General features: G+C 43.0%; 1 protein-coding gene across 1 annotated transcript in view; it reads right to left on the reverse strand.

Annotated features, from left to right (window-relative positions):
- Positions 1-22,557, reverse strand: part of EBF2 (EBF transcription factor 2) — a 263,562-nt gene that overhangs the window by 64,810 nt on the left and 176,195 nt on the right. The window contains exon 7 of the mRNA XM_043984840.1: positions 4,910-4,991. Coding sequence (XP_043840775.1) covers positions 4,910-4,991 — 82 coding nt within the window. The remainder of the gene's footprint in view (positions 1-4,909; positions 4,992-22,557) is intronic.

The raw sequence follows: 22,557 nt of genomic DNA on the forward strand, positions 1-22,557 counted from the left end.
GGTTGTTGTGATAATCAAAAGAGAGAGAGAGAGAGCACTTTGAAAATTCTAAAACACTGTTGGCTATAAGGAAATGTGGCACATAAGGAAATTGAGACACGAAGGGTTAGGTGAGTGAATGATGTGAGAGGTAAGGTTTGACCTCTAGGTGTTCTCAATTCAAGAGCGGGACTCTTGCTCCCACTACTGTAGTATCCAAAACTTCAAGGAAGGTTTATAATTAATTTCTTTGTCTATCAAGGTGACAGCATGGTAATGTGACAAAGAAAATGGATATGGAGTCAGTGGCCTTGGGCTCAAAGCCTGCTTCCGCCTCCGATTACCTGGGTGACTTTGGGTAAGTCACTTATGTCTGTGACATGAGAGAATTGGACTAGAGGACCACTGAGGTCCCTGGCACACTCCTAAGTTGTGACCCTGGGGTCCTTTGCCCCAGAAACAAGACAATGACAAAGTTTGCGAACACCTTTACAGAGCTTCTGCCCTGTTTGCACATGTCACAGATGATTTCCATGAGCCAAGGGGAGTCTGTCTGTGTGTCAATCTGGGCTTGGCAGCTCCCTCTTATAAGCTGGGGGGGGGGCAGGGCAGCTAGATGGTGCAGTGGATAAAGCACCATCCCTGGAGTCAGGAGGACCTGAGTTCAAATCCAGCCTTGGACACTTGACACTTACTCTGTATGACCCTGGGCAAGTCACTTAACCCCAATTGCCTCACCAAAAAGAAAAAAATTTAAAAAAAAATAAGCCAGGGGGATTGATTTCCAGTCTGCAAGATGCCTCAAGCATCAAAGTTTAAAGGTATGATGGACACATTGCCGAGTGTGTCAGAGGGCTATTTAAAGAGAAAAGTGTGTCCAAAAGTTTAAAATAACTTGAGTAACAGATACTGAGGGAGGAAGCCAGGACCCAAGATCTCATTTATATAATGGCTTGGCTCAAATCAGAAACAGACTTTGATGTGGCATAATGCACAGAGGGCCTACCGTGGCATCAGTAAGTCAGTCCTGGGTTCAAATCCTAACTCTGATGCTTACTTACTATGTGATCATTGGTAAACCTTTCAAGTTTTCTGTGCCTCAGTTTTTACACGCATAAATGAGGATGGTCATAGTTTTGCCAATGGCTTGCTGTGAAATAAATGAGATCATGTTTTCTAAGGGGCTATGAGGCAGCAGGGCATACAAGACAGAGAGTTGGCTTGGAAGGCAAAAAGACCTGGCTTCTGAGGGGCAGCTAGGTAGCAGAGGGGCAGCTAGGTGGCACAGTGGGTAGAGCACCAGCCCTGGAGTCAGGAGGACCTGAGTTCAAATCTGGCCTCAGATACTTGACAACTTACTAGCTGTGTGACCCTGGGCAAGTCACTTAACCCCAAATGCCTCAGCAAAACAAACAAACAAACAAAAAACAAAAACAAAAACAAACCAACAAACAAAAAGACCTGGCTTCAATTCCTGCTTCTGACGCATACTTTCTATGTGAGCCTGCATAAGACATTAAACTCCTCTGTGGCCCTAGGAAAATCTCTAAGACTGTAAATTGCAGAAAAAGTGCTGGTCTGGATTGGTGAAGGGAGTGTCCACACTGGAAATTCTCTATTCAATAGAAATCATTCTTTAAAAAAAAAAGAAAAATAAAAACCACTAAGGATATAAAGGCAAAAACCAATGAGCCCTGGACCTCAGAAAGCCTACATTCTAGTGACAAGACCAGCCTGAATTAGTGAAGTCTGAAACCTAGGACTGTTCTAATTGAAATGTATCCAGCAATTCCACTAATAATAGCATGTGCATTGAAATCAAAGACACATACACCAAAATATTCATAGCATCGACATTTGTAGGGAATGTGTGAGATGAGAAGTAATGTGAGAGTGTGGGGTAGATAGATAGGTAGATAGGTAGATAGATAGATAGATAGATAGATAGATAGATAGATAGATAGATAGATAGATAGATAGATAGATAGATAGATAGATAGATAGAGATATAAGCTATAGTGGGGCAGATATAGATAGATATAGATTAGATATAGATATATACATATTGGGGAACAGTGGAAGAACCTGCAGTAGATGAATGTAATGGGATATTATTGGGCGGTAAGAAAGAATAAACATGAGGAACCCAGAGATGCAAGAGAACACTCACTTAAGTGAAAGAGGCAGAATCCACCCCCTTGGAAAGGTTTACAAATAGTCATGTAAATGATTTTTTAAAATGCTGAGAGTTGGGGGCAACTAGGTGGCACAGTGGGTAGAGTACTGACTCTGGAGTCAGGAGGACCTGAGTTCAAATGAGGCCTCAGACACTTGACACTAGCTGTGTGACCCTGAGCAAGTCACTTAACCCTCATGGCCCCACAAAAAAACAATGCTGAGAATACCTGGAACTCTAAGAAATTGGCATGCCCAGTCTTGGTCCCAGAAAACAAAGAAGGAAACAAACTTTCCCTCCCCGTAGCTGCTTCTTTCATTTTCATTTGCAGACAACAATTCAAATGGCCCCAACAAGGTGCCACTTCCCCCATTAGGGAATCCATTGGGAACCATCTTCAAGGAGGGTATCAGAATGATTAGTAATGAGCACATGAACTGTTTGTGAGTGAATGGGTGTTTTTAAAGTGTCTTCTCCTACATAAGTAAAACATTCTCCCTGTGATCTTATTTACACTACTGCTTAGCAAACTCTTCCCCCCACCTTTGTTCTTCACAAATGATGCGATCCAACTTTAGCGCACCCCCAGATTTCTGAATTATCCCAGATTTCAAATGTACTAAATTTGAAAATACATATCAATATTGATGACAATAATTAGCATATATGTGTGTATGTCTCTATATATCACATATAGATATGGTATATATGTGATATATATACATATATTGTTAAGGTTTGCAAAACACTTTACAAATATCATCCCTTTTTATTCTCACAATAACCCTGGGAGATGGGTGCTATTATAATCTCCATTTTTACAGGTGAGGAAACTGAAGCAGAAGGACCTGAATTCAAATTCAGTCTCAGGGGCAGCTAGATGGCACAGCGGATAGAGCACCGGCCCTGGAGTCAGGAGTACCTGAGTTCAAATCTGGCCTCAGACACTTAACACTTACTAGCTGTGTGACCCTGGGCAAGTCACTTAACCCCAATTGCCACACACACAAAAAAAATATAATAAAGTCTCCACAAGGCTTTCCTAATATTACCATTTTGGGGAAGAAGACATTGAGACTCAGAGGTGAAGGGGCTTGTCTAGGGTTAGACAGGATCAGAGTTGAGGCTTGAACCTTCATCTTCTGATTCTCCTGTAGCTGATGTTGCTGCTAGATCTCATTCAGAGGCTTCCAGATTCCTTCCATGTGTTTGGGTCCTCAAGGCAAATGAGGGTTAGGGTCATCTTTGCCATTTCTTATCATGAGCCCATGGCATCTAGCTAGGGTGGCCACAGTCTGCCGGAGGCAGGAGAGATTCAGTGGTTGATGCAAAGAGCTGAGCTGGAATCAGACCATCTCTTGCAAGGGGCTGTGGAGGGGAGAGAGTCCACTTTGGTGCCTCCAAGACCATTTGAGAGTTACTAGAAACAGAAGCTGAATTGCCTCGATTTCCAGCATTGGCCATGTCTTAGTTAACTGCAGACATCAGGGGTTGGACAAAGGCAGACTGATACAGTGGGAAAACTGTATCAGTTCAAACCTCCACCAGGAGGTTTGAAAGACCCAGGTTCTAATCCTGGACCTATCACTATAGGATCTTGGGTAAATTACTTCATCAGCAGAGTAAAATGAAAAGGCTGCTGGATTTGGAGTTAGGAAACTGCTTTTTAAATCCCAGCCTGGCAGTTTATTAACCTTGGACCAGGCACTTAATCCCTCTAGGTCTCAGTTGCCTTATCTGTAAAGTGGGGGCAGGAGGGTAGAGTAGAGGACCTCTAGAGCCCCTTCCAGCTCTGCCTCTGATCTCTCTCACCCTCAGTCCCTTCATCTTTAAAGCCCTTTCACCTATCTTCTCCTCATGTTTCCATTTTTCCATCTTGAAAATGGGCTTAGATAATTCTTGCCTGTTCTCTGGTTCAGAGGTTAAGACAGAAGACAAGGAAATGTTTCAGAAGGTGACCAATTGAGCTGTAAAGCCTTAGAACTATGTCAGGCTACAAAGTATTAGCTTCCTTAAAATGCTTTATTTCTACTTTTTCCCCTTCTGCATTTGGGCTAGGGACAAATGGCAGGAAAGTCATTTGATGAATTAAATATGGGTACTTCAAAGATTAAGGAAGAGGGGAGGCGATTGCAAGGGAGTAGACTTGCTTACATTTCCAACCCAACACAGTTCGCCTCACTGTGTGTTTTTTATTAGCTCATATTCTCGATACATCAGTGATGGGGTGATGGAACCACTGGCCAATGTAACTGCTAAGCAGCCGGGTCACTGTCCCATGGGACCTATTGCTGTGTGGAGCTCTTAAAGTGACCATGATGATTTGGCTGACCAGTTTTGGAAGGGTCCAGAGAGGGAGGGAGTGAGGGAGGGAGGGAGGGAGGGAGGAAGAGAAAGAGAGAGGGAGGGAGAGAGAGGGGGAGGGAGGGAGGGAAAGGGGGGGGGCAAATACCATTGAAAGTTTGAAAGCGTTCATGAGATGGGACAGAAAGCACTGGAAAGATCCCAGGTGGCTAGGTCTCAATGACAAGAGTCCTTGGGAATTTGGGAGTGATAACCCGAAAGCTTTCTATTCTGTCTCTACCTCTGCTCGGAACATCTTCCTGCAGGGATCTAGGAGAGAAGGCAGAAGGTCTAAACCCTTCCAATGAAGGCAGTTTTCACACCAGCAGATATGGTTTATCATTTACTGTCATCTTTTTCATTGTGAAGGAAAGTGGCAAGGTTTACTTACGGCTACAGCAGACCCCTTACCTGGAAGCGCCGCATGTCCCTGGGGTTTCCTGCTGTTTTCAAACAATTCTGATTGCACTTCAGGAAAAATTTTAAAAAGAATCTGCAGAGAAAAGGAGAAAAGTTACACCTTAAAGGAAACCTGGGGGTTTATTAATATTTTCATTATTAATTGTTCCTAAGGGGGGAGGGGGTCTGGATGGGTCTTCATTTATTTAATTGTATTTGAAGGATGATCGTGATTCAAATCTGGGAAATTTCAACTCACTGTCCTAGAGGCAAGTGCAGGGCTGACCTTTAAGGCTCCACCATTTGGAATGCTTTCCAGTGGTGGTAACAGCGCTGTTATCTCCCCAACCCCACCCACTAGCTAGGATTGTCAAGGAGGCATCGGGACACAGCCCCCTGGTAGTTCCTTATTCATGGCCAGTGATGACCCCTATCAGGCAGAGATGTCTCTGACATGAGTTTGAAATGTCAGGACTCATCCAAGAATCCCAGTGTGGGTCAGACATGACGCTTTCCAACTGGCCAGATGTGTAGATACACAGGTACCCTTTTAGTCTCTCTCTCTCTCTCTCTCTCTCTCTCTCTCTCTCTCTCTCTCTCTCTCTCTCTCTCACACACACACACACACACACACACACACACACACACACACACACACACACACACACCAGAATTTCATGCCTTTTCCAGCCAATTCATTTACAACTTAGAAAATGATCTTTTGGAGTCCAAGGGGAGCCTGGTTCTATAGGGCTGTCCCTCCCTTCTTGCTGAGTGCTGGATTCATAATGACCAGTGACCATTTCTATTACTCTTTTCAGGCTTTGAAAACAAAGGACAGAAAATGGTTTGGGTGTGTCATTTGCAGGGCCCTGGTGAAGCCAGGCATCTCCTACCAGAACCCAGTTGTGCAACTTGGAAAAACAAGGCATCTTTAATTAGCCAGTCACCCCCAGCTGAGGGAAAAGAGCAGAGGAATCCTTGAAGGGAGTTGCATTTTTTAATATTTGAAAAACAGGTTTCCAAACACAATAAGTTTTATATATTTATTTATTTCACTTGCAGAGTCCTTCCCTTAAAAAAATAAAAAATAAAAATAAACCGAGCTTTTGCAGTAAGTAAAAGTCCCAGGTGAGCAAGGCCTATTTCCCTTCCTGTTGCTATGACAACGAATTTTTACCGCAGTCCCAAAGTCCCTTCAGAACTCTCACATCCATGCCTTGAATCAGAACTTTAAAGGAAAAGATAGACATTTTTTCCCCAGGATTTACCACCAACACAAATAAAGGGGGAATAACAGCATCCATCCAAGTAGCCTTTTGCACACAGGGGTGATCAAGGGGATGTCATTGTGGACTTGGCGACAAGGGTTGCTTCCCCCAAAAAAAACTGTACAAAAGAAACCACCAATGAGCCAATTAATGGCATTTCTCTCTCCATTAAGGAGGAGGGTGAACAGATAAACAGGCAAAGTGAGGGAGGTGGAGGAAGGAGAAGGCAAGCCGCACTCTCCAGAGCTTTGGCTACATCGAAAGGGTATTTTTGTTTTCCATCAGTTAAAAGATATTTGGGGAAGTGTTGGTGATTGTTCCGACAGTAAGCCCGAGTGTGAATTCAAAAATGATATAGACAGACAGACGGATACAAAGAGACAAAGACATAAAAAAGCCATAAATGAAAACATGAAGAGTTAGAGAGATAGAGACATACAGAGACAGAGAGAGCAGAGACTAAGACACAAAGACAGAGACAAAGAATAGACAAAGAGAGCCTGTGAGAGAAAAAAAAGGAGAGAGTCAGAAATGAAGAGGGAGGGAGGGGGAGACAGAAGGAGACACAGATACAGAGATGAAGCAACAGAGAGACAAAGAAAAAGAGAGACAAAGAGAGAGACAGAGATGGAGAGAATCTAGAACTCTATCTTCATCTATGTCTAGGAGGAGTTCAAGCTGTCCTCTCTGAATTCACACCAAGGTTTATTGCAGGAAGGGTCACCAACACTTCTCAAATAACTTTTAACAGATTCAAAATAAGTATGCATATAGGTCTAAATAAATCTGGCAATTGCTGATAGTTGGAGGAGAAAAGGATGGGCAGTTCATCCCACATTAGAAACTTGAGCCAAGCTGTGGATTTGATCACTGGAGAGGGCAGTGGGGAGTATCTGATCTTCTTTGTCCTGCAGTGGGTGCAGGGGTATAAGGTAAAGGTGTGACCTTCATCAGCAAAGCAGGAGATGTCTGCAAAGTTCAGCATCAAATAAAATGATGATTATGATGAGGATGGTGATGGATGGACATGTGATTTCATGGATATAAAAAATTTCCCTCCTTCCGAGGCAAATCCACACCTGGTTTGCTGGGCCACTGGCAGGTTTAAGTGACCTTGCCCAAGGTCATGCAGCCAGTACCTGTCAGAGACAGGGCTTAAACTCAGGTCTTCCTGACTCTAAGGCTGGCTCTCTATCCCATTACACCATGCTGTATCTCTAATAATTACCACCATAACAATAATAATAAAATTAAATTATGTCTATAATTTTATTTATATAGAGATATTTTTTTCATTATACCTCCGAGCATTTGGGTATAAGAGACAGGAAGACCTGGCTTCAAATCCTGTCACTGATACCTAACCATGTAATCCTGGGCAAATGACTTAATTTCTCTGAACCTCAATTTGTTGTTTTTTTTTAAATGGGAATAATAATGCCTGTTATCCCCATTTCCTAGAGTTTTTGTAAAGTTCAGGTGAGATAATAAATGATGTTGGATGTAAAATGCTTTTGCAAACTTTAAAGACTGCTGTGAATTTCAGCAACTGCTTGTTTTCCCTTTTGATTCTGAACTTTTTAAACACTTGATATTATGCTAATGAAATCTCTCTCTCTCTCTCTCTCTCTCTCTCTCTCTCTCTCTCTCTCTCTCTCTCTCTCTCTCTCTCTCTCTCTCTCTCTCTCTCCAAACTCAGATGGTCCAGAGGTGAGATGCCCTCCACTGCTCCACACCAGCTCTGGGCCACAGCCTGTCCCCAGTTTCTAAAGTCCAACGAATCCTTCTTTCTTTTTCAAGGCCATTTTTTTTCTAAACCAACACTCGGATTTCGATCTTTCTTCTCATTAAACACTAGTAAGGCATCCCCCCTTCTCTTTTTTCTCCTCTCTTCTACCTTTTCTCTCTTTACTCTTTCTCTTCCTTTTTTCTCTCTCCTCTCTGTTCAACTCTTCTCTTCTGTCTCACACCTCCTCTCTCTCTCCTCTTCGTCTTTTCTCTTTTCCTTCCTCTTTCTTCTCTCCTTTATCTGCTTTCTCTTTCTCCACTCCCTTCTCTTCTCTTGGTTTCCATCTGTCTAACTCTGCCTCTGTCTCCCTTCTTCTCCCCTCTCCTTTCCCCTAGTCCCCTCCTCCCCTCTCTTTCTCCTTCTCTCTCTTATTTGGATGGTATAACTCTAAGTGGGCCCCCTCTCAAGCCAGCTACGTCTCATTATATTGTTCCCCACCCCCACCCACCCTCAAAGATCTGTTTGGTGAAAACATTAATATTTATTGAAGCGTGCTGATGTGGATGGCTCTGGAGAGGGAAAACCTAGAAGGAGATGGGATTTTACACAGAATCAAATTGATTTAGGGCTAAGAAAGAGCCTTCCAAAAGGATTTATTCAATTTAAAAGTGCGACCTCTGATGATTCTTCGGATGGAAATTACCCTACTTTGGGCTCCTCCTGCCTGACAGTGCTTTGGGTTTATGCTCTGCCTGATCCCTACATACACTATGGATTTAGCCGTCAATTCAAAATGGGTCAAGTAGAGAGAGAAAGGGGGAGCTTGGGTCCCTAACTCATTGTCTCTCGACCTTAGAGGCCCATGCTTGGAGAAAACACAGGGGATCCTGCCTGGCTGTCACTAGAAATTCTAGCACATGAGTGGAAGCTGTGGATAGCTTATATCCAGATATAAAAATTAATAACAAGGGGTCTGAAGTGGGATGAGGCTTCTCCTTGCTTTCTTTCCTGAGGTCACTGGATAGTTACCCTCTCTTTCTTCCTCTAGAATACTCTATCAGCATGGGACGGGTCCTCAGCAGCCATTTGAAACAACCCTGACCTGGACAAAATCCCCTCTCCACCAACCCCTATGAGGAGTCACCCAGACTCTGCTTGAAGACCTCTAGAGCAGGGGAACTTCCTTCCTTCTGAGGCAGCCCATCCACTTTGGAATGGTTAGACATGTTTTCCTTCCATGGAAGTTCATTAAATTAAAATGGTACCTTTGCAACATCTACCCATTGTTTCCCATTCTGCCCTCTCTGGCCCAAGATTCAAGCCTACAAGCAAGCATTTATTAAGCTCCTATTATATGCTAGACCCTGTGCTAGGCACTGGAGAGACAAGAATGAAAATAAAATGGTCCCTGGCTTCAAGGAGGTAGGTTATAGTCTACTGAGGCTAAGGCAACTAGGTGGCACAATGGATGAAGCACTGGGCCTGGAGTCCAAAGTATTTGAGTTCAAATCTGATCTTAGACACTTACTAGTGGGGCAAGTCACTTTAAGCTCTGCCTTAGTTTCCTCAACTGTAAAATGGGGGATGAGAATAGAATCTACCTCATAGGGTCAAATGGGATAATCTTCATAAAGCACTTTTCACAGTATCTGGTATACAGAAGGTGCTATATAAATGCTTGTTTTCTACCCTACTCAGAATGAAAACTAAATCTAATCCTGATTTGACATGTCCTTCAAATCCTTGAAGATGATTGGCTATCTTCCCCATTCACACATCTGAATCTTCTCAATCAACTAATAAGCATTTATTAAGCACTTACTGCATGCGCATACAGGCACTGCGACGTGGGGACACTAGGAACATAATGATAAGGAAAACAGTTCCTGCCTCAGAGATGCTTAGAATGCATAGAGGAGAGACACTGTATCTATCTAAAATATTTACAAAGCAGAAGATAATTGGGGGAAGGATGTACTAGCATCTGCATGGTCAAGAGAGGCTTTGTATAAAATCTGACATTTGAGCTGAGATGTGAAAGAAGCCACTGGGGGCTAAGGGAAGTAATTAGATGCTACTCTCAAAGTCAAGAAGACTTGGGTTCAAGTCTCTAACACAACAAACAATAAATAAGCATTTATTAAATGACTGTTGTGTACCATGGTGCAATGGTTAGGGCACCAGGCCTGAAGTCACAAAGATTCATCTTCCTGAGTTCAAATCCAGCCTCAGACACTTCCTAGCTATGTGACCCTGGGCAAGTCACTTTACCCTGTTTGCCTCAGTTTCCTCATCTGTAAAATGATCTGGGAAAGAAGACAGCAAACCACTCCAGTATCTTTGCAAAAAAAAAAAAAACACACCACAAAACAAAACCCAAATTGAGTCATGAAGAGTCATACATGACTGAAAAACAATAGAACAACAACAACTTATATACCAGGCACTGTGCTAAGGATTAGGGATACAAAAAAAAGTCAAAAGACAGTCCCTACCCTCAAAGATCTCACAGTCTATTGGGGGAAACAACATGCAAAAAACTATATGCAAACAAGTTACATACAGGATAAACTGGAGATAGTCATAATAACAGGAGCATTGAGTCACATACTGGCTATGTGACCAGTTCCTTAACCACTCACTGCTTTGGCAACTTTCTAAGACTCAGAAGTACTAACCTGCATTGGTAGGGGAGGGGGTTTCCTTTCCTGAGAGTTTCCCAGTCCTTGTGGTAATCCCTTGAAGAGAGCTAGGTATTCTAAGAGGTAGCAATGAGGAGAGTGGGCATTCCAGCCATGGTGGGTGGGGGCAACCTGACCAGCCCCTTTGCCAATGCTTACATGGTACAAAATAAAGGCAATGCCAATAGGACAGATAGGATCTGGCCAGAATGCAGTCTATCGTCTCCCTCGTCCTGGACAAGCATACCCCTCTCTTCCTACATGACCTTAAATTGTAATGGCTTGGGGCAGCTAGATGGCGCAGTGGCTAGAGCACCGGCCCTGGAGTCAGGAGTACCTGAGTTCAAATCTGGCCTCAGACACTTAACACTTAATAGCTGTGTGACCCTGGGAAAGTCACTTAACCCCAATTGCCTCACTAAAAAATAAATTAAAAAAAATTGTAATGGCTTTCTTGGCCACTGTGACACTTTGTGACTTATGTTGAGCTCACAGTCCATTCCATCCTTCCAATCTTTTCCCAGTGAACTGATATTCTGTCTCGTTTCCCCAAGATGGTATTTGTGAGGTTGATTTTTTTGAAAATTTCAATTCCTATCCCACTCTTGTGTTGGGACCTCTCCCTCCATCCCCCACAGGTGTCATCCCATATAGGCTTATTAGTAGACCATGTCCAATAGGATTGGATCAAAAGTTGGTCTGCACATCCTCATTCTCACCTTATGTTTCACAGAAATGTCCGTCTTCAGAGCTAGAAGGGACTTCAGAGATATTGAGTCTATGTCATGTCTGAACAAGAATCCCCACTGTGGTAGACCCAACAAACGGTCTTTGTTTGAATACCTCCCTGGAGAATGCAGCTCACTACCCTCCTCCCAAAGTAGCCCGTTCCACTGTAGGAAAGTTTGAAGTTTTAGGAAGCTTGTACTTGCCAGGAAGCCAACAGGCCTCTTGGCAACAAACACCTGGACTTCCTTGTTCTGCCTTCTGAAACCCAGGAGAACCAGTCTGTTCACTCTTCAGCATGGCATCACTTTAGCTATTTGAAGATAGTCATCCCTGAGGCTCAGCATACAGCAAGTGCTTAATAAATGAGTGTGGACTTATTGATGCCACAAGGTCATAGATTGAGAGCTGGAAGTGACCTTCAGTATCATCTCATCCAATCTCTTCATTTTACAGAGAAGGAAACTGAGGCACAGACAGAATTGACCTGACTCTCCCAGGTCACCTAGGTGGTAAATGGTGGAAGGTTGAATTTGAACCCGGGTTCAACAATGCATAGAGCCACTGCTCTCCACTGCCTGGTGTTCACCTATGTCTTCTCCACACTAAACATCATTCATTCCTCCAACCAGTATTCACATAGCATAGAAGGAATGCAAGGGGCTGTGCTGTCCTACCACCCAGCTGGCCTTCCTTTGGACCATCTACACTTAAAAACACCCTTCCACAAATGGGGCAATCAGAACTGAATGTGGTTCTTCAATTGTGTATGGCCACAGCACAGGAGAAGACTATGATCTCCTTGTTCCTAACTGAAATGAGGACCAACTCTTTCCCTCTAACTTTCCCTTCATCTCACTTCCAGAAGGGAGAACCAAGAGAGGTCATTTGGATTAAGGAATCATAGTTTTGCTAAATATACTGGTTTCTCTCAAATTCTCCCTTTCCCCCTTTTAGGCCTAAATAGTCAAGAACAGAACATCCAACCAAGAGAGAACTCAGTGATGGATTTTCTTGGGCCCTTTTGTGATTTCCTTGGCATTGGGACTGCCCAGTGGGGAAGCTCCCTTTGCCCATCCATCTCAGACCCTTCTCTGAAATTTATGCCCTGAGAGAGGTTCCTAGAGCAGAGAGTGTGGTAAACTCTCAGGATTCCGTGGCCAGTATTTGTCGGAGGAAACTGGCCCCCCACTCTTTCTGATTCTGAGACCAGTTATGCCCTGTGCAACATCTTCAGTTCTTTCCTTGGTTAAGCCTGTCATTTCCTACTTGAACCAATAAAAGTGGAAATTCCACATATCATTTCCTGTAAGTGACTTCCCAGCGGAATCCCAACCAAGTCCCTGGCAGGCTCTCGGCCAAAGAGAATAACGAGTGGGACTTTGCCCTGGGCCCTGAAGGAGTCTGTTGAGTTCTTTTGTCCCAACCCAGGATATTAAAAGCCCTGGAGACTCCAGGCCATGTGAAGGCTATGACTCTCATATGCAAAAGATGAGGAAGTTATGGGAGGTCAAGATTCTGTCCTGCTCTCCTCTCCTCCCAGAGCATCCTGGCACCATAGGGCATGAGATCATCTCCAGGGCAGAGCATCATTACATGCCTGATGCAAACAGCAAGGCTTAAGAGGAAGGGGAAAGGGAGTACAGAAAACCTGGATATATTTTTACTAGTCAGTTTCAATCAGATTCCTAGTGGCAGGATTTTTTAAAATTCACTCATTTTGTAATAATTAAAATGTAACAAAAAAGAGAGTAAAAATGAATCCTGAGGATATAGTCCTGCATTTTTAGAATCTTACTCTCCCCCATAATAGTCATCATTTATATAGGATTTTAAGATTCGCAAAATACTTTACAAATATTGTCTCATTTAATCCTTACGATGACCCTGGAAGGTGATTGCTATTATTATACCCACTTTACAGATGAGGAAACTGAGGGAGATTGAGGTTCCATGACTTTCCTTCGGCCATGGAGTATCTGATACTGGATTTGAACATAGGTCTTCCTGACTGCAATTTTCCACCTCTCAGATTGTAAGCTTCTTGTGAGCAGGGACTATCTTTTGCCTCTTTGTATCCCTAGCACTTAGTACAGTGCCTGACACATAATAAATGTTTATTGACTGACTGACCCACCACTGAGACTGCTGGAGTGCTAAAATAGCCAGAGGAAAGCCCATGGTGTCCCGGGTGGCTCTCCTAATGGAGGATAGATTAGAAAACAATAAGCCTGGGACAGCTAAGTGGTACAGTGGATAGAGCACTGGCCCTGGATTCAGGAGGACCTGAGTTCAAATCCGGCCTCAGATATTTGACACAACTAGCTGTGTGACCTTGGGCAAGTCACTTAACCCCAATTGCCTCACAAAAAAAAAAAAAGAAAAAGAAAACAATAAGCCTTTCAAAATTTGTCCCCTTCCTACAACTCCAGTCACCTTATACTCTGCAATCCAGTGACACCAGCCCCTACTCAAGACTCCATTTCCCACCTCTAGGCATGGAATACTCTCTCTCCATATCTCCTCTTCCCAGATTTCCTGTCTTCTTTTGAGTCCCAACTAAAACCCTTTCTACTAAAAGGCTTTCCCAAACTCTCTTAATTCTAATACTTTCATTCTGTTGGTTCTCCCACTAATCTTACATAAAACTTGTTTGTCTAAAGTTGTTTTCAGGTTGCCTTCCCTAATAGTCTGTGAATTCCTTGAGAGCAGGAACTGTCCCTCAACTTTGTATCACCATTGATTAGCACAATGCCTGGCACACAGTAGGTGCTAAGGAAATGCTTGTTGACTTGATGACTTGACTTGACAAGATTTGCATAGTATGAAATGGTGTAGAAGGGTCATGGAATTTTAATTGTGTAGTATAAAAATATGAGTTTAGAGCCACAAGGAAGCTTAGGGTTCATCTATTCTAACCTTTTGTAAAAAATTTACAGAAGAAACTGATAACTATACCATTGAAGAGACTTGCCCAAGGTCACACAGGTAGCAACTGGCAGAGTCAGGATTTGAACCCATATCCTCCATCTCCCAACTCAGTAAAATTTTTTTCTGTACAACAACCAATGACATCACACAGCTTCTTTAAGACATTAAAAATAATAAAATAAATAAATGATTTCTACCTTCTCCCATCTTTCCCATCACCAAGAAAAAATGAACCAATTTCTCTCATTCCTTGGCCTTTGCTCATCCAGTCCAAACCTATTGCTTCACGGAAGAGAGGAAGAATTTATTTCTTTTCTGCTCTCTTCACAAAACTTGTGATTTGGAGTTAAAAGACACCTAGGCTGATGCTTTCTTCTCTGACAACCACACTGCTCGCTTCTCATTTACATCTGTGTTGGTACCATCCCTCCTAGGTACATATCCAAGTCAAGCCCACCTTTCCATTGTGCCTTCCAGAATTCCTGTTGTATCATCAACAAATCTCCCTGTTAGACCTGTGCCCGCCAATGGATATTACTTTGTATGTATTTTGTAATTCATTTTCTATGGATATGCTACTCTTTCTCCCAATAAAATATAGACTTCTTGAGGGCATGGGTTATTTCAGTTTTTGTCTTGTTTCCCTAGCACCTAGAAAATGCCTGGCATGTAGTACATGCTTAATAAATGCTTGTGGGATTAAACTGAGATGAGATTCTCTATGGACAAATGCCTTCCCTCCCTTTTTTAACTAGCTGAATTTCTGACTGTCCTCTAACACAACTCACTCAGAATGTCAACTCCATAAAGGTGCCTTGCCTTCTCTCTATCTTCTCATAGAACTTGGTTTCTTAACTCCCTAATGTTCTGATTTTGTAATATTGTTGGTATCAATGTTGTCATTAGTAGTATTACTAATTTTGTCTATGTTGGTATCTTATCTCCCTACTGGATTGTAAACTCATGAAGGCAGGCATAATGCCTAATGTAAACCATTTTATCTCCGGTAGAAATGAGCCCAGGGTTCTACACACAATAGGCACCTAATTGACATTAGTAGAATCTGTTTGATTGGCTTGGAAGGGGTAGGCACCCTGAAAGTGGCAGGCTACCCTAAAGGCTGCTTCTTCCTTCCAGGCTCCCTGGGCAGAAGGCCAGTCTGCAGCACTCAGGAATGGTCTGGGAGCCCTCCTGAAGAAGCATGGCGTGAGCATTTGCCCGGCTCAGTGGTAATGCATGGGAAAGGCTAACGAGGCAGGACTCCACTGCTGTGTGCCCTCCCTGCCTTGGAAAGAACAGATGAGGCATATTTGTGATCTGCATGGTAATTGTTTATAGGAAAATGGAAGTGGTCTAAGTGCTTGAAAACAATCTAATTAGCACCAAGTCCCAATCAGCTGAGTCCCAGTGATGATGGAAGTGGAACTTTGTGAGCTCTTAAAGTCACAGTAACAGGGATGAAATGAGAGGCAGTGAGGTAGAGTGGATAGGGCACTGGGCTTAGAGTTGGGAAGACCTGGGTTTGAAACCTAGCTATGTGATGCTAGACAAGTTATTTATACTCCCTGGGCCTCAGTTTCTTCATCTGTAAAATGAAAGGGTTGGGTTTTATGCTATGGTGCACAGTTGGATGGCTGTGCCAGGGTGGGGAAACCTCAGGCACTGAGAGAAGTTCCTGGGTCAGATGGCAGCTTGGGCTTGGTGAATGAGTCTGGAATGTCAGAAGTTGAGCCAGGAGGGGATGGAGGCCCAGAGAGGTTAAGTGATTTGGTCAGGGTTGCACAGATTAAAAAATATAAGATTTGAACCCCAGCCTCCTTGGCTCAAGATGCCATTCAATACTCTATTCACTCCAGCAAACAGTTTCTCAGGCACATTTAATGATAACTGTCTTATCACAGTTCTGTGTCAAGTATTATGTGATAAATGCATTTGAAAGAGGTAGACCTGAGTGGTATAGGAAGTCTGACCTGGCAGGTTTCTTTTGTGCCGGGGAAACTGAGTCACCTGAGAGCACAAGTCACCTGACCCGAGCAGGCTTTTGTCTGTTTTTAGTGGGACGCTAAAAGTCCTGTCCTCACACCACAGCAATCCATGGCACCTTTGTGAAGTGCTTTCCATCAAATCTCAGATTTGATGTTCACAAAACAATCCATAAATACTTATGAAAAGCCTACTATGCGCCAGGCATCGTGCCAAGTCACACTGGTATTCAAAGATTCACATAGATAGAGCTAGAAGGGACCTTAGAGACCACCAAGACCAACTACTTCATTTGATGAATCAAGAAACCAAGGCAGGAAGAGGTGATCCAGCATCATACAGGCAGTAAGTATCTAAATCAGAATTTGAACCCAGGTCTTCCCTCCTCTAAGTCCAGTGTCATATTCACTATGAAATATGAGGAAAGTGATTTGTAAAACTTAAGGAGCTAGCTATTGTTACTTTATTATAATATAAAATGACATTATATGTTGTTACACATATTATGTAACATTATATATTGTTACATATATTATGTAACATATATTATGTAACAATATATAATATATCATCATCATTATTGGATTTCTACTAGTTTGAAATGACCTGAGGGTAAGCCACTCTCCTGTTATTATCATTATTTTGTATTTAATATTCTGTGAACTGTTATTGTGGAGTCACATCTTATCTCAGTTTAGCATCTCCTCCATCCTATCTCCAAGCCTGGGGTTCAGCCCTCAGACCTTCTTTTTCTTTTGTATCCCCAGCTCATGGTACAGCCTGGCACATAATAGGTGCTTAAAAAAGGCTTGTGGAGTAGCTGACTGATGGTAAATATTCACTGTTTCTCTCTGAGTGTGGCCACCACACCTCCTCTCCCTTTGAACTGGAAATAGAGGGGAGGAAAGTAGCTCCTACTTAGGCAAAACAAATCAACAACAAAAACCAAGAAGGAAAACCTCCCTTTGTTCTGATCAGAGCCGCAGGCAAGGTTTGGAAGTTGCTGTGTGTTAACTGAGACTTTGAGCCTTCAAGGGAATGCCTGGGACTTGACTTATCACAAAATCCAGGCCGGCCGGTCTAGGGATTTATCGACATTCTGAATGCATGCCTCTATAAGTCATAGTCAAAAATGTGGCTCATCGCTCTCCCTCCAGGCATTGTGCCCTGGGTGCTTGCCTACTCTGCCCACCCCTAGTAAGAACACTGCTTCTGATACTGTGTCCTTTGGGGGACAGATAGATATCCATCCCGGAAGGCCCTGATTATGTGGCAGAGAGAGCCCAGCTCTCTCAGCTGGTGGTGGGAGTAGAAATGAGAAGTCTAGAGCTGGAAGGATATTATAGGTGTTCTCATGCAGAGACTGAGGCCCAGGGGAAGTCAAGAAGGCCTGTACATAAGTGCCAAAGAGGGCCCAGGTGAGGTGGGAGCCATTTGTTCTACTGTGAGTAAGAAGGGAGGGCTGAGAAGTAAGGAATCCAAAGTATGACAGGATGAGGTGAAACATCAGCAAACAGAACAATGAACCCGGTCACTACAACTGTGGAAATGAAAAGATGCCTGAAAGAGAGTCCAATGAGAGTAAGTGAAAAATCCATCACATCCCCACAGAACAGATGAGGCACATGCTCCCCTCCTTCCAACAGAGGGGTGGGAGGACCGGGTACTTGTTCCTAACTCTTTTTCTTTGTAACCAGGGAGGGTTCAATTTTGCAAGGAAGAGAGGGAGGAAGGGGAGGGCAAACAGAAAGTGATGCTTCCAGAAATTCTGGTGGCAGGCATTGTTTGCTTCTTTCTAAACCTAGCACAGTGCCTGGCACATGGAAACTCAGTCAATACTTGCTGATGGATTGATTGACGTAAAAACAAAAGGAATTTCTTTTTTTAAATATTTGATTTTTCCTAAATAACATCTTAAAAACAATGTTAACATTCTTTTTTATTAAGTCCTGAGTTCCAAATTCCATCCCTTCCTCCTTCCCATCCCTGCTCCCTGAGACAAAGGACTTTCTTTAAAAAAAACAAAAACAACAAACTCTTGTTTTTAAATTCAGCAAATCATTTCTAGTCATTGTCAAAGTGAAGCCTTTCAATCAATAATAATAAAATAAAATAGTGATATATCTAGCAGTTCTTAAACGTTTCCAAGCCATTTGACATAGATTATTCAACTCAATAAATGTTCGTTAATTGTCTCCCAAGGGCCAGGCATTGTGCTAAATGTTGAGATAAGAAGCTCGCCCTCACTGATGGTGATCCCAAGGTCATATAGACAAGGCAGTGGGAGATCATGAGAGCAGGAAGAGAACACCAATAGCCAGGGTCATGAGGCTGTGAAGAAATTAAGGTTTAAATAAAGTAAGGCTTCTCAGAGGCAGAAGAGCCAGAGGCTAGCATGGGCCAAGCTCAGTTCAAAGCAAGGAGGCCAGTTGAGGTAGGACCTAGAGAACACAAAAAGGAGGAATGTGACATAAGTATGGGAAGGTAGGCCAGAGCCAAACTATGAAAGACTTCAAGATTCAGGAAGATCTGAGTTCAAGTCCAGCCTCAGATACTAACTGTGTAACATTGGGCAAATCACTTAGCCTCTGTTTGCTTCAGTCTCCTTATCTGTAAAATGGGAAGAATGATAGCCCCTCCCTCATAGAGTTGTTCGAGGATCAAATGAAATCATATTTGTAAAGCATTTCATGCTAGGCGAGGCCAACCCCAAAGAGGCCAGCTCATCCCACTTCAATCCTATCAGTACTGGGGCATCTTCCACCTCCAGGCTTACCATAGATTCACTCCTCTGACTATAATTGAATCTGTGACAAATAAACTAGGTATCCTTTCAAGTTCATTTCTCCCCTATCATTTCTGGGATTCTGTGGTTATCATTTGCTTTGTTCAAGCAGGGGACCTATTGATAACTATTTAATAATTGACTCTCCAAGGAGAAAAAAATGGACCTATGATCAATCAATCAACATTTATTAAGTGCTTACTATGTACCAAGGCACTGTGCTAAGTGCTATGACACAACTTTAAATTTAATCTGTTATTAACATTTTCTCCATCATTTTCTTCACTCTAGACAATGTATTGTTGTTGTTGTTTGTTCTTTGTTCCTGAAGAAGACCATGACATTGGGGTGATGTCCTGTCTTGCACTGAATTGGATTTTGGTGAAGGAGGACAATGACACCAACCTCACTCTCTCCTCCAGAACCATCTGGGTCCAGTGGCAAGATATATATCAGGACAACTGGAGATGGCCCTGGATTAAGTGACTTGCCCAGAGTCACACAGCTAGTAATCATCTGAGGTAAGAGTTGAATGCAGGTCTTCTTGACTCCAAAGCCAGTGCTCTATCCACTGCACCACCTAGCTGCCCCAATCTTACAAAACAACAAATCAAGCCTCGATTTGTAACTTTTGCAATTTCCAAGGTATCAATGCTCACACCAAAAATTTAACAATCAGCTCTCCCTGTAGGAGCTGGTTCCAGCATACCACTGTGGTCAAGTGCATAATATATAAAAATCTGTTACTTTTGTGATTTGGGATATCCCAGGACAGGGAAGGAACTTCCTCCATAAAGGATATCTTAAGTGGTTATAATTAAATCTTTGAGTCTTAAAGAAATTAAAGACTTACCCAGAGTCACACAGCCAAAATTAAAAGCAATATATGAACCCAGATCTACCTGACTTCAGATAAAGCCTTCCATTCACTATAACATTCTTAAAAGTTCAATTATTTAAATTTCTGGGGGTTTTTTTCAGGGCAATGCGGGTTAAGTGACTTGCCCAAGGTCACACAGCTAGTAAGTGTCAAGTGTCTAAGGCCGGATTTGAACTCAGGAACTCCTGAATCCAGGGCTGGTGCTTTATCCACCACGCCACTTAGCCACCCCCAATTATTTAAATTTCTGGAATATTTCTTTCAACACTGTACTCCTGCCCCTCCTGCTCAATGACAACAGGAAAATGTTTTCAAAATACAGTGGTATCAGAGGAAGAATTGCTCCCACTCAAAGTCTGTCTGCTCATCTCTGCACCAATGATCTCTCCAACTCATCTTCTGGATAAAGTTTCTGCAAGCAGTGAAGTACCCATAATAACAGCCAACATTTTTAGTCAGAGACAACATGGTGCAGTAGTTAGAGAAGCAACCTCAGGGTCAGGAAGACCAGAATTCAAGTCCTGCCTGGGATGACAGATGGTTCAGCCCTGGACAAGTTACTTCACCTCTCAAAGCCCCAGAGAATTCTCTAAGACTGTCTCGAAGGGTGACCCAGCCTACTTTCCAGTTTCAGGAATGATATGGAATCGACAGTTGCAACCACATGCATATGAATGAGCTTCTCACACATGGTATGGAATTTACACATGCAATTGCATGTGTGCACGCTCATCTCCCCCTTCTCCCAGAGTGTATCCCGATTCCTCATGGCAAAGAATAACACTGGACCACAGCCAAAGTTGGAGAAGCACTCGATGCTCATAGGACCAGAAAAGGCAGGGGAAGCTGCATTAGTAGATGGAATTTCCTCATTGGGAGTTTCCCATGCCAATGAAATCATAGGTCTGGTCAATTCCACCCTCCCTCCCCCCCCCAAATATGTAGGCTTTAAGGTTTCCAACGCACTGTACAGACCTGATCTCACTGGATCCTTACAGACACTTTGTGAGGGAGCTGCTCTTTATTATCCCCATTTTGCAGGTAAGGAAACTGAATCTCAGAAAAGTGATGAGATGTGCTCAGAGTCACAGTGGCACAATGTCAGAGATGATATTCTAACCCTGTTCATCCTGACTCTAAGTCCAGCTCTCTGAGAATTGACAGGGGGGAACGCCCTGGCTCAAGAGTCAGGATCTGGGTTCAAATCTTGTGTCCGTCACTTACCTAGGTGACCTTGGACAAGTCACTTAATTTCTACAATAATGGCAACAATGACAACAACAATAATCACAACACTAGCTAGTACTTATATAATGCTTACTATGCCTTAGGCATTATGTTAAGCATGTTACAATTAATAACAACAACAACAACAACTATGTGCTGGGCACTGTGCTAAGCTTTACAATTATGATATTTCATCCTCCAAACAACACAGGGAGTTGGGTGCTATCATTACCCTTATTTTACAGATAAGGAAACTGAGGCAAAGAGAGGTTAAGTGATTTGCCTTGAGTCATATAGCTAGGAAATGTCTGAGACAGGATTTGAACTCAGGTCTTCCTGAATCCCCATCTGGCCTTCTGTACACTATGGCGCCCCCTAGCTGCTGTGCTTAGTCTCCTGAAAGCCTCCCATTCCTCATTTGCAAGTGGATGGTTTTTGGCTATCAATCATCAATAATTAATCACCAAGTCTGTATTAAGACCATACTATGTGTGAGGCATTGCCCTGGGCATGGGGGAAAATGCAAGGATATTACAAGTAGAGTTTCTGATAGGGAAAACAACAAAGACAAATAGACCTGAATATACACAGAATAAAACTGAAGATAATGAATTTATGGCCTCTGAAGTCTCCTCCAGTTCTAAATCTATAGGCTGATGATTCTATGGTCAACAAACACTTATTAAGCACCTACTATGTGCCAGGCACCATGCTAAGAAAAAGCAAAACATTCTTCTCCCTCAAGAAGCTTACATTCTGTCTAACAGGGGGGGAAACAACATGAACATAAGCGGGTACAGGATACCAGAAAATCGGGTTTTTTGGGGGCGAGGAAGATGAGAGCACCATTCTGATAAGTTTGGGATGAATAAAATACGCATAAAAAAATCAATCCCTCCACATGTATTTCTTAAATCCCAGGCTTGTGGCAAGCCTAGTTATAGGCACTGAGGAGACAATGACAAAAAAAGAAAAAAGAAACCCATGTGTACGCTCATGTGAGCACACTCGCACACACGCAGAATTCTCTCCCAGTGGATAATACACATGTATGAGGTTGTAGCCCCAGGCCTCATTTTTCCTTTGGCTGAGTTACAAATTTCTAAAAATGGCGTTTGTGTTTGGCCACGGGTCCTTCATTACCATAAACACTGCCCCCACTACTGAGCAATGCCTGCTGTGCTCTCGTAGGCGCTGCATCCTGCTTCCCCCACCCGGGAAGGGAGGCTCTGCCTCCCCTATGCTCACAGTCTCCATCTCCTAGTGAGCTCTCTTCAGCGTGGCTTCTGAAGTGGACATTTCCTGCTGTTCGAAGGTCCTGCCATCGTCTAGAAATGGCAGCCAAGGGGCAGAGACAAAAGGGTCACTTGGATCTTTTGCCGATTTCTGGCCAGCAAAACCCTCAGGTCTGGGGTCTAGACTAGAGTCTGCTATACAGGTATGTCTA

This window comes from Dromiciops gliroides, chromosome 2 (assembly GCF_019393635.1).
Source record: "Dromiciops gliroides isolate mDroGli1 chromosome 2, mDroGli1.pri, whole genome shotgun sequence".
In the NCBI taxonomy this organism is placed as follows: domain Eukaryota; kingdom Metazoa; phylum Chordata; class Mammalia; order Microbiotheria; family Microbiotheriidae; genus Dromiciops; species Dromiciops gliroides.